General features: G+C 36.9%; 1 protein-coding gene and 1 pseudogene across 1 annotated transcript; one reads left to right on the forward strand and one right to left on the reverse strand.

Annotated features, from left to right (window-relative positions):
• Positions 1-213: 213 nt before the first annotated feature.
• Positions 214-3,969, forward strand: LOC137711283 (triacylglycerol lipase OBL1). The gene is made up of 5 exons (XM_068450516.2): positions 214-592; positions 2,013-2,206; positions 2,327-2,360; positions 2,758-3,389; positions 3,497-3,969. Exons 1-5 carry the CDS (start codon positions 286-288, stop codon positions 3,740-3,742), a joined length of 1,413 nt encoding a protein of 470 aa, XP_068306617.2. The 5' UTR covers positions 214-285; the 3' UTR covers positions 3,743-3,969.
• A 7,537-nt stretch (positions 3,970-11,506) lies between these two features.
• On the reverse strand, positions 11,507-12,208 carry LOC148690735 (uncharacterized; annotated as a pseudogene).

Consider the following 12,208-nt stretch of genomic DNA (forward strand, 5'->3'; position numbering starts at 1 on the left):
ATTCGTGGAAATTTGCTATTTGCCCCACACGTTAAAGGATTACACATTAGATGTATATATGAATTTTCTTGAAGAACGCGTCAAAGAAAGTCTAAGAAAAGACTGACTTAAAAGACTATTTGGTAATTACCAAGTTCTTTCACTTGTATTGTAGCAGCCACTGTAGCTGATCAAGAGTTTTGTGACCAAAACGTACGTGCTATATATGGTACTAAAAATGGAATTCAGATCACAGAAAATAGACATTGGAAACTCAATCACTAAGAAGTACTCCAAGATTCTCTCATGGCTTCTTGTAACAAGAGTTTCTCTTGCAAATACATGTTGTTGGATCCCAACGATGTGGGATTCTTTGATCTGATTCACATCTTGTTTTCCAGTAACTTGAAGAGGAGGAGGTTTGTCGACTCTTCTATGGATACCGAGGATGACCCTGACCGGAGGTGGCTCATATTTCTCTCCATTGTGGTGCAAAAGTTGCTCCAGTTTGTGGCAACGCCAATGGCAATGATTGGCAGGGGGATCGAGCTCTGCTTGAACCTTTTCTCAAATACTCAAAACTTGGTCGGGCTGCTCCAGAATTTGCTGCGAGGTATATTTAATTTGCATTCACGCAGTTATTTTTTATTTTTAAATTTTTTTACAATTTTTTAGATTTACTTAAATTAAGGGAAATGTTATTGGCACTCCAAAAATCTCATTTTACACTCATCACAAGTGTATTTTTTTTTCTAAATATAGAAAGTTTGGAATGGAGAATGAGAATTTTAGAATGCTAATAACAATTCCCTAAATTAATTGGTAACTAATATCTTACCAGTACTCACAGTTGTTGCTCCTCTCAAAATTAATACTCATCCTTATTATCCATAAAATTTGGTCTTAGAAACAGTTTACTAAGGCTATGTTTGGACGTTTTCCAAGTTCGAGGGATTAATGGTAAATTATAAAGGATCATTGAATGTTACGTAGAGGGGATTAGAAAAGTCCTCTATGAGCATTACAAAGGCATGTGGGAAGGAATTGTAGATGACACCTCCCAAGCAAGGATTAGCAATCCCTCCATATGCCTATGTAAAGGTCATGGAGGGTTTTCCTTATCCTTTTTGTAATTGTATGTTATATATTGTGGTCTATTCCTTTATAAATTTGCATCAATCCCTTGAAATTTAGAAAGCCCTCAACCAAGCCTAGCCTAAAAGTTTACCTTGCAACATTCTTTTCTGGTTTTTTTTTTTTTTTTTTTTTTTGGTTTGTTTGAACTTCCTTCTAGCATTCTTAAAATAATCTTCATGTACGTAAGCAACTTATTTTGCTTACCTTTAAATGATGTTCGTCACGAAGAATGGTAAGCGGTCATGGAAACATTTTTAAATGGAGGCAGCACTGCAGGTCCGCCGGCTTCATAAGCAACTTGTATTTCTAAAGTACGTTAACAATTTTAATTACGAAGTTATAATTGCTAGCCGGCATTTCTAAAGCATGGTCCTCTCTCCTACGGGAGAAGGTTGATGCCTTGCACGTAATTATTAGCAGTGAGAAGCTATCTCGGCTCATTCTTTTCTGCATTGCTTGAAAAAAATTAGTATTTTTTTTTCCTAAAGTATATATGAAATAAAAATGAGATTGGTAGTTAGCCTAACGTAATGGTGAGGATGAGTTAGGTGATGAGTATGAATAAGTTAGGTTCAGAATTTGAGACTTACAATATAACAAAAAATAAAGAAAAAAAATTGATAATTGCATTAACTGATGAGGTATCCCATTTTGTATATATTCGTCCCCCTTGGCAAATTTGGCATGACCGTGAACACATTTAGCTAGATTCATATATTGTAGTAATGATATATGAAATGCTTTTAAATTTCTCTATTTTTTTCGTTCTGTTAATTGTTACACCACTTGTTGATAGTTTATCTAATCTGTATGAATCATGAGGTTAATAAACAATACAGAAAATAATTAAGATTTGTGTTGGACTAAATGGAGTTAATTGAATATTATCCATATAGGTGAGTATATAATACCAAAGAAAGACTCAAGAACGTTCGTGTCGTTCATTGGAAATTTGGACAAGCGAGTAGAGCTCGACAAAAGCATCAAACATGGAGATGGTAGGTATAATGCAGCACTTAGTATGATGGCGTCTAAAATATCGTACGAGAACAAATTCTACATCGAAACTACAGTTCAAGATCACTGGAAGGTTTGATAACTTTCTAAATTTACATCTTTAATTAGCTCCGATGCTTCCAATAATTTAGTAATACTGTATTATTTGTAAAACTTATATTTGCCTTTTCTTTTTTCCATATTATTTGGGCAGATGGAGTTCGTGGGCTCTTACGACTTCCGGAATGGTAAGAATAACTAAAACTACTCATATATATATATATATATATATATATATATATATATATATATATATATTTTAATGCAATAATATTGAGGTGGAGTTTTAACTAAGTCACACAATGGCTAATAACAATTTTGTATTAAATTCATAATTTGAATATTACTAGACATCAGTACTATAGTGAGCACACACATTAATATATGATAATCTTTTATAAACAAGAAGTCTCACAATGGTGCATATTTGTAAGACGTTTACTTTGAATGATGTAGTTGCAATAATATCTGTGATAACTTCCGTATTATCATATACTCAGACACACTGGCAATAAATTATACTTGTATGTATATGATCAACTATATAAAAACAAAACCTGAACGTTATTATATATTGTCTTGCAGATTATCAAGGAAAATCGACAACACAGGCATGTATTCTACGTGACAGAAGTACCGACCACGACATTATTGTTGTAGCCTTTAGAGGCACTGAACCCTTCGATGCAGATGCATGGTGCACTGACTTTGACATCTCCTGGTATAAACTTAAAGGGGTCGGAAAGATACATGGAGGTTTCATGAAAGCTCTAGGTTTACAGAGAGATGATGGTTGGCCGGAGCCAGAGAAAATCAAACAAGTGGATACGGACCCAGGCGGCTTAGCTTACTATGCCGTTAGGGACATGCTGAAAAAACTTTTGCTTGAAAATGACAAAGCAAAATTTATAGTAACTGGCCACAGTTTAGGTGGTGCGCTAGCAATTCTCTTTCCAGCAGTTTTAACATTTCACAAGGGAAATGATTCAGAACTCCTGTTGGAGAGGTTGGAGGGAGTTTATACATTTGGGCAACCTAGGGTTGGTGACAAGGTTTTCGGGGAGTACATGGAAAAGAAAATGAAAGAGCATAAGATTAATTATTTTAGGTTCGTTTATGGGAATGACTTGGTGCCGAGGCTGCCTTACGATGACAAGGCCCTAATGTTCAAGCACTTTGGGAAGTGCCTCTACTATAATAGGGAATATGAAGTGCAGGTAACCGCTTCTTCATGATTTCTTTTATCCTATCCAATAAACATGAAAACTGAAAAACAATTACCGAACTAGTTCTTATTTGTTTTAATTGTTAATTATATGTGCAGGTTCTTCCAGAAGAGCCAAATAAGAATTACTTCTCCCCAGAGAAAATAATCCCGATGATGGCGAATGCTTTTGGTGAGCTGGTAAGAAGTTTCACCATTCCAGACAAGAGGGGACTGGACTACAAAGAAGGGCGCTTCTTCAAGATGATTAGGTTAATGGGTTTGGTAATGCCAGGAGCAGCAGCACATTGTCCCCAAGATTATGTAAACGCCACCAGATTGGGATCCTCGGATGTGTTTTTATAGCTCAAGTATTTCATATGAAAATAAGCAAAAGGCGCAAACACACATATATAGTCCTACAACTCTAGTAGGACTCAAATGTAATTTTCCTATTATTTATTCGTTTTAAACACATTGCATTTATATTTGTACAAACGTACGTGTTAGAACCCTACTCTATGTCTTCCACAATTGTACAGAGATGGGATAACAGAACAACAATACAAACAATCAATATCTTATTAACTGCCCTTCTTCTCTTACAATACACTATTTATGCTAATACCCAACTCTATCTGTCACCACAAGATGATGCCATCTGGCATCCTAATAGTACGCAAGGGGTGGTTTGGTATGGGATCCCATACCGAAACCCTTGTCTCGATTCTCAAACCGAAATTTTCGGGAATCCCGAAATGGTTTTGGACTTTTGGACAAAAAACCAATATTGGGCCGTGCCTAGAATCTGTCAGCCCAAGTAATGAACCTACCTATCAGTCCAATTGAGTGTAGTGAATGTGACAGCCCATATGGTTGAGCCCTTCCCCTTACAATGGGTGGTCATGGTCGTGGAGGTAATTATTGATGTTGACGTTGTTGAACTTGAACTTGAGGTGGTCGAGGAGGTGGAGGTGGCATTTCATTTTCTTGTGTTGTATTTTCCTCACCTCCCAAATTAGCCGTGCCTAAAACAATAAACCACAAATCATTTACATTGAATTATAGTCTAATAGATAATAAATACTAAGAAAATAAAAAGGAAATTAAATTGTTTACTTACTTCTTTCTAAGCATTCAAGCTCCTTGTAGAAATGGAATTCGTTAAGTGTAGGCTCCTTGTAGAAACAAAATTTATTTCCTCTAAGCCAATCACTAGTACACACTAAAGCCTCAACCATTTTAGGTGTTAAGGAAGTTCTAAAAGGATTAACAACTCTCCCACCAACACTAAAGGCATTCTCACTAGCAACGGTGCTACTAGGAAGGGCCAATACATCTTTAGCAACTTTACTAAGAGTTGGATATTGAGCACAATTTTCTTTCCACCAATCCAAAAGATTGAAACCCTCATATGTTAGGCTTTTATGTGGATCATTGAAGTACATATCCACTTCATTGGCTATCTCATTTTGTTGTGCCTCCGCTCTCTTTCGTTGGATATCATCCTTGAAGCAACATTAATATCTTTGATCACACCCCCCACATCATCTAGTACAACACTTGATCTTTGCTCCTAGTACTACTATTACGAAGGACCACTCCCTCCTTATATGCATTATACAACTCGGTTATATAGCCTTTAACCCTTACTTTCTCTTCCCTTATTTTGTCCCATCCATAGTCGAGCTCTTCTAGATTTGTCTCCAACATATCAAATTTGTACCTTGGGTCGAGTGCTTGGGCTACAAAGAGAATAGGATTCACCTTTTCAATGTGACCCCAATATTTGTCAAACTTGAGCTTCATTGAGGTAGCCATATTTTGCAAAGTGGCATTAGAGGCGTTTAAAATTTGTTCTTGTATCTCCACTTGCAAGGCAATCACCGTGCTAAGTATTAAGTGTGACGTTCAAGTAAGGGTTGCACTCAATGTCAAGGTGGCATCATAAAACTTCTTAAGAAAGTGAGCAAAACTCATCAACCTTTCCCAATCATCCACCTCCGGAGGACTTACCCGCTTGGCCTTTCTTGTCACCCCATCAACCTTTTTTAAGACCTCCTCATTAAAGTAAGTAATAAAAGAGTCACACTTAAAGGCCATCTTAGAGAACACTTCTTTAAACTTGAAAGCACTATTAAGCATTTCATACGTGGCATTCCACCTTGTAACAACATCAAAAGGGATACTTGACATCCTATCAAATCTTAACAAGACACAATATTCCCTAAAATACTCCAACCTTGCTGGGGATGAGTGTATAAACTTCACACAATTTCTTATGGCATCAATCTCACAACTAAGCTCTGTCATTCCATCCTTAACTATCAAATTGAGGATGTGACAAGCGCACCTCATGTGCAAGTGAGCCCCGTCAAGTAAAAGAGTACCATTTGGCTTGAGTCTTCTTTTCATGTATGCAATAACGGTGTCATTTGCACTAGCATTATTAACAGTAATGCTAAACACCTTGTCTATGCCCTAATCATTCAAGCAAACCTCTAGACATCTTCCAATATCCTCACCCTTGTGAGAAGTAACTTGGAAAAAGTTTAAGATCCTCTTATGCAACCCCCAATTAGTTTCCAAAAAATGGGCCGTGATGACCATGTAGTTTATCATTTGAATTGAGGTCCAAGTGTCGGTTGTAATACTCAGTCTCAACCCCTCAATCACACTTTTTATTTTTTCCTTCTCTTCAACATACAACTCCAAAACCACCCTCGCCACCTTATGCCTGTTGGGAAGTTTGTACTTTGGATTAAAGTCACGAATAAAATCTCGAAAGTCCTCTTGATCAACCACTCTAAAAGGCATCTCTGCTATTATAATCCACCTCACACATCTTCTATCAAGTCTTTTTTGATTGAAAGTGTGAGTGACAGCAGGACCTTCCATCCTCGCTTGTGTCAATGTAGGTTGGTTCGGATCCACATTCTCAAAGAGACTAGAACTCGGGCATTTCCTTAAATGCTTAAGAATTCCTGCCATCCCATGAGTTTTAGGGTGTGCCGGTACTAAGAGTTTACAATGCTTGCATTTGGCCATGAACAATTTCTCCCCATTATTATCAGTGATCGTTACCCTCTTAGCATCATTCCACGCCGGACTTGGACCCTTTCTCCTATTGCCCTTTTTTCGAGGAGGACCCTCCCATTGTCTCACTATTTCTACTTCCTCATCCTCATCTTCCCCATCTTCCCCCCCTCTTTCCCTTCTTCCCCTTCTTCCCCATTTTCCCCCTCTTCTTGTATTTGTTCTAATGCAATATCCTCCTCCTTATCCGGATCATCATCCCAACAATCTTCATAATAATCATTATGCAAATAATCTTGAGGTGAGGGAATGCCTAGTTGAAGGGTACCACTAGGTTGGGTTTGTTTTTGTTTTCCTAATATCGAGACCATATGTGTATTAGATTGGCTACTAGACCCGTCCATCCTAACAAATAAAATAACAATGCACATTAATATATCACAACCACAATTCAGCATATATCCAAATTCCAATCAATAAATAAAATAAATGGTTCAAAAATCTGAGCATTCAACATAGAAATATATGGTTGTGAGAAAAAGAACTCAAAATATATGACAGAAAGATAAGATAGTAAGAACAAGCAAGAGTTGGAAATCTTAATATATACCAGAAAGATAAGATAGTAAGAGCATTCAACATAGAACAATGTGGTAACCATGTCAGGTAAATATGATTTTGGCCGTCATTTACTTGCCGCCTGAACCCCCTAAATCAGGGGAATAACAAGCAAGAGTTGGAAATATGCATAAGTGTAGACAAATCCTATTGATATGCTAGGATAACATTCATAAACAATTTTGTCATGCTGATTATTATTTTGTTCAAACGCCTACACAATTACATTTACATCAACTTGGTCAAAAGAAAGAAATAATTTAAACAAGGCCATTAGTAAATCATGTTATAAATATGATTTATTGCTTGTTTCCATTGAATTCAACCTTATGAATTCTAACATTCCACAACATAAACCAAATGTTATCAATATCCTCCACAGCCAACAAATTACACATAAGAGGACACAACCTTAAGAAATTCCCAAACACCGTTTTATCAATATCGCAATTCTACAAAAACCCAAATTCCCAATTCGATTAAGTTCACTTATTACTAAGCAAAACACTTGCACAAATTTATAAACAAATGCAACAATAAAGGATTAAATTTGATAACAGGGGCTGTTCCTTTGAGTAGAAAATCCTCATGAAAATTGAAACTATAACAAAAATAATAAATCGATTACTTGATTGTATAATAACATAAAAGGGCAAATTAGGGGCCGATGAGTGAATGCTTGAAAAAATGACACAAAAATTAATTATGCCTCATTTACAAAGACTCTCACTTTACAAATTAATCAATCAGCCCCAAATTTTATGCACCTACAGAAGACAATTAAAATTACCCAAACAGAAGACAATGCAAGGAAATTCAGTAAAGTACCAGTCTTAGTAAACAAAAAATAAAAGGAAGACAAAATTAATTACCTAATTTGGGGTGAGAGTGAGACTCGGACTCGGTGTGGTGGTGAGACAGATTGCGAGTTCTGTCCGTGAGAGAGAGATCGCGAGAGAGAGCGATGGTTGTGTGGTGAAGGAAGGATGGAGAGTCAGAGACGATAATATGGTGTGATGGTGGGCCGGTGGCTGGCCAAAATTCAACACAGACAGATGAGAGATGAGGGCTCGGTGAGGGACTTAGGGGTTGCGCTTCGAGTTCGATGGAAGGGAATCAATCAATCAATGGAACGGAAGAGTGAAATGAAATGGGATTTGACCTAAAAACAAATAAACGACACAGATTAAATCCAAAACAATGAATGATTGAAATAATTTTCTTATAATTTTAAAAAATAAAAAATATATATATAATATTTATTTTCGGTTCGGTATGGGAATACCGAAAAAATGTAGATGCAAAACTGAATCCCGTACCGAAAATGTCGGTTTGGTTCGGGATCACATACCGAAAATTTTGGGAATTTTGGTTTGGTTTGGGATTTTTTGGATTTTTTTTCCAACCTTATAATACGCATATCCAAATATTGAGATTCATATTATTTAGAGTTTTTATCACAAATAGTCTCTGAAATTGATCCACTCCATTAAGGTGGTCCTTGAAATTGAAAATCGATCAATGTAGTCCCAAAAAATGGGTATCGCAAATCAATGTGGTCATTCCGTCACAATTCCATCATATATTTCGTTATGTGCTTATGTGGCGCATAACTAAGTCCCACAAATCTAATTAAATATTATTATATGAATTAAAAATATTTAACTTTTTATTTTTATATAATTAAAAACATTTAAAAAAAGAAAAAAAAAAGAAGAAAAGAAGATGATTGTTCATCATCTTCTTCCCCTCCCAACCTCCCACTACGTCCCAGTCGCACATCTCTGTACTTTTTTTCTTAAAAAATTAAATATTTCCCTCCCATCACCACCCGTGGCTGCACTGCTCGAAAGTGAACACGAAAAGGCCTGAAACTGCAATCTATGCCACCAATTTGAACCCCTGGTAGAAATATCGAGATGAAATTGGACATGGGTCTGGGTTGGTGCTATGGGTGCCAACCCACTAGATAGAGCACTCGGGTTGTGCACGTCATTTAAACACAAAATCCCAGATGAAAACCCAGAAAAACCAAGGATGGTGCTTGAACCGAGCTTGTGCCTGAGACTTGGATGGTGCCTGAGCTGGGCTTGAAGAACCCAGAATAACCTAGATGAAAAACACAAATCAAGCTGAAAAACGAGGAAATTTCAAGAATTTAAGAGTAGGAAATTTCAAGAACTTAAAAACTTCAAAAATTAAATGTTTTTCTTCACCTTTGGTGGGGGCTGTAGTGCTGAGTGAGAGGGGAAGAAGATAATGAACAATCATCATCATCATCTTCTTCTGCTTTTTTTTTTTTTTCTCTTGGGTAAATTACATAGAACTACCTCAATTATTGGGTCATTAATAGTTTCATACCTCATCTTTAAAAAGTTTCAATGTCATACCTTATGTACGAATTTGCTGCAATGTTCTACCTCCGTTACGTTGTCTGTCAATTCCTCCGTTATATGTTGACGTGACTAAAGCTGGGTCCCACCATCTCCACATATGAACTTCCACGTGGTCTACCAAGTAGATTTCCTGCCAAAATTAATTTCCATGTCATTTTAAAAAAATTTCGACATAATTTTTTCCCACCAAAAGTAGTCCACGTCAGCTAAAAATAATAATAATTTTTTAAAGGGTCCAATTTTGAAAGATAATACAACCTAAAAAAATCAAATGGAAATTCTACATAAACACATGATCCCACATCAACACATGATGTAAGCTAGAGATGAACACAAATCCTACATAACACATGATATAACCAAAAGATGAACACAAAGTCCACTTCAAATAAAACATTTGCAAAGACCAAAAGATGAACTGTAATTCATATAGCATCATTAATCCATCTAACATTTACAAAGATATGCATTAGACATCCTTAAATATCCCAAAATGCACAATGCACTGATTTAAAAAACTTATTGAAATCCATGTAGCAAAACAATGCATATTCAGGGTTACAAATCAATTCAAAAAACCAAAAGAAATTCAGGGTGTGTTTGTTTCCCTTCACTAGCCCTCATTGGACTGGACTAGACTAATAGTTAGTCTTGTCCCATGTTTGTTACTTCACGGGACTAGCTTTAGTGGGAGTAAGCCGGATTCGCCTCAACTAAGGACCGTGCTAGACAGTCTTAGTAAGAGATGTCGCAAACCATGGGACTAGCTAATCCCTTCGATCACTCTCTGCTCACGTCCTCTACTTTCATCTCTGCTCACGTTCTCTCCCTCTCCTCGTCTCCAACCCTGAATCATGAACAAAGACCTCGATTCAAATTTCAATTGGAGAACTCACGAGCTCCATCGTCCGATTTACCTTCGCTCAAACCAAGCTCATCGGTCGTGCCTTCCGATTGGGCTCATTCCTCCTTGACCTCTTCCACCAACCATGCCCAAATGCAGAAACCCAGATGCAACACCTAACCATGCCAAATGCAGAAACCCAGATGCAACATCTAAATCTCAAAACAATAACAACAATCCTAATAACAACGTCTTGTGCACAATTTCAGCAGAGGCCTTTATACAACTGGTAATCTGATAAAGCATCTGAAAATTCTGACGAATCATCTGCACAACCAGATGGAGTCTTCGTAAATGGAAAAAAATAAAAAACAATTTGGAATTTTTCTGGGTTTGATTTGAATTCTTCATTGTAATTGATATTGGAGAAAATGGGTACAATATTTGGATTATGGGTTGAAGTACATATTGACAATTTCCTAAATTGATGATAGGAAATGAAAATGGGTACAATATTTGGATTATGGGTTGAAGTACATATTGACAATTTCCCGTCAAGTCATACTTCCTACAAGAGCATGTCTTCTCAACCAAGTCCACCACATATTGTTCCCCACCTCCAGCATCCACTTGAAATTTGGTCCCTCCTGACCATTGTGCAATGCACCTACCACATAAGAGTTTGGCTTCCTCCAACTTCTTAATCTTAGGGCAGAGATCTCGTACTTGCTTCATCTTTATACCTTGCCTCATTTGAGTTCTCTTTATCAACATAGTGTGAATAATTTGCAACTTAGTTATAATAGACTTTTGCTTTGGCACAAGTATGACTGCATTGAATGATTCACACAAATTATTCATCAACATGTCACCCTTTTTAATAGGTTTCAAAGTGGGATTTACTCCATTGAGTTGCAAGCTTCTTCACTAGCCATTTGTAGGCCTTCTCATCTATCTTCTAAACCTTCTCCATTGCCTTTTTGAAGTGTGGAATCGTTGTTGTTTTGGCAACTGCCTATAAAGCATCCTTCAAAGTTTCCCCCTTGAACAAATTCCTATAGTTTGTGTACAAATGCCTTACACAGTATCTGTGGTGGCATCTAGGGAGAGCATTTTGAAATGCTGGAATTAGCCATTTTTGATTGTCATTGATAAATGTCCACTCATTTTGGTTTTCTACACCCACATCATTAGCTAATAGTTGTAAATACCAAATCCAAGCTGCCTTATTTTCCATTACACCATTGCATAAGCAATAATCCATGTCTGATCGTTTGGATCAATGCCAACAGCACATAACAATTGCCCTCCATGTAAAACCTTTAAGTGGCACCCATCTAAACCTATCAAAGGTCTACATCCTGCCTTAAAGCCTTCTTTGCATGCCCCCAAGCAATCATATATCCTCTGAAACCTTTCCCCATCTAACTTCAACTTCATTGTGCTTCCAGGGTTAGTCATTCCTACTTCCTCAGCAAAATCCCACAATTTTGTATATTGCTCTGCATGTTTCCCTTCAATAATCTTGAAAGATTTATTCAATGCCTTATAAGCCTTCATCTTTGTACACCTATGATTGCACTCGGATTCCACAGTGGATAAAAAAGATTCAACAGGCCATGTGGGATTGAGCTTTATTCGATCCAAGTACAAATCTGTGAGTAAAGAAGCAGTCATGTTTTTATTTGCCTAAGTCATCCCACATGTGTGGTGATCAAGGATTGTCTTGATTTGGATGCTGTTTGATCTATGCATCTTGCCAGCAGCACACATCTAAGGGCAGTCCTTTGCACACTTGGTTGTAATCTTCAACTTCTCATTCCTATGAAAATGAATTTCCCCATATCCATTCATTAAGAAATACATCATGACGACTCTCTTGAATTGCACACTGTCTCTGAAAATAAGCCCTAGAGTAAGTTGTGGATTCTTCATGTC

Source organism: Pyrus communis, chromosome 15 (genome assembly GCF_041283825.1).
Source record: "Pyrus communis isolate YQ-2024b chromosome 15, ASM4128382v1, whole genome shotgun sequence".
Classification (NCBI taxonomy): Eukaryota; Viridiplantae; Streptophyta; class Magnoliopsida; order Rosales; family Rosaceae; genus Pyrus; species Pyrus communis.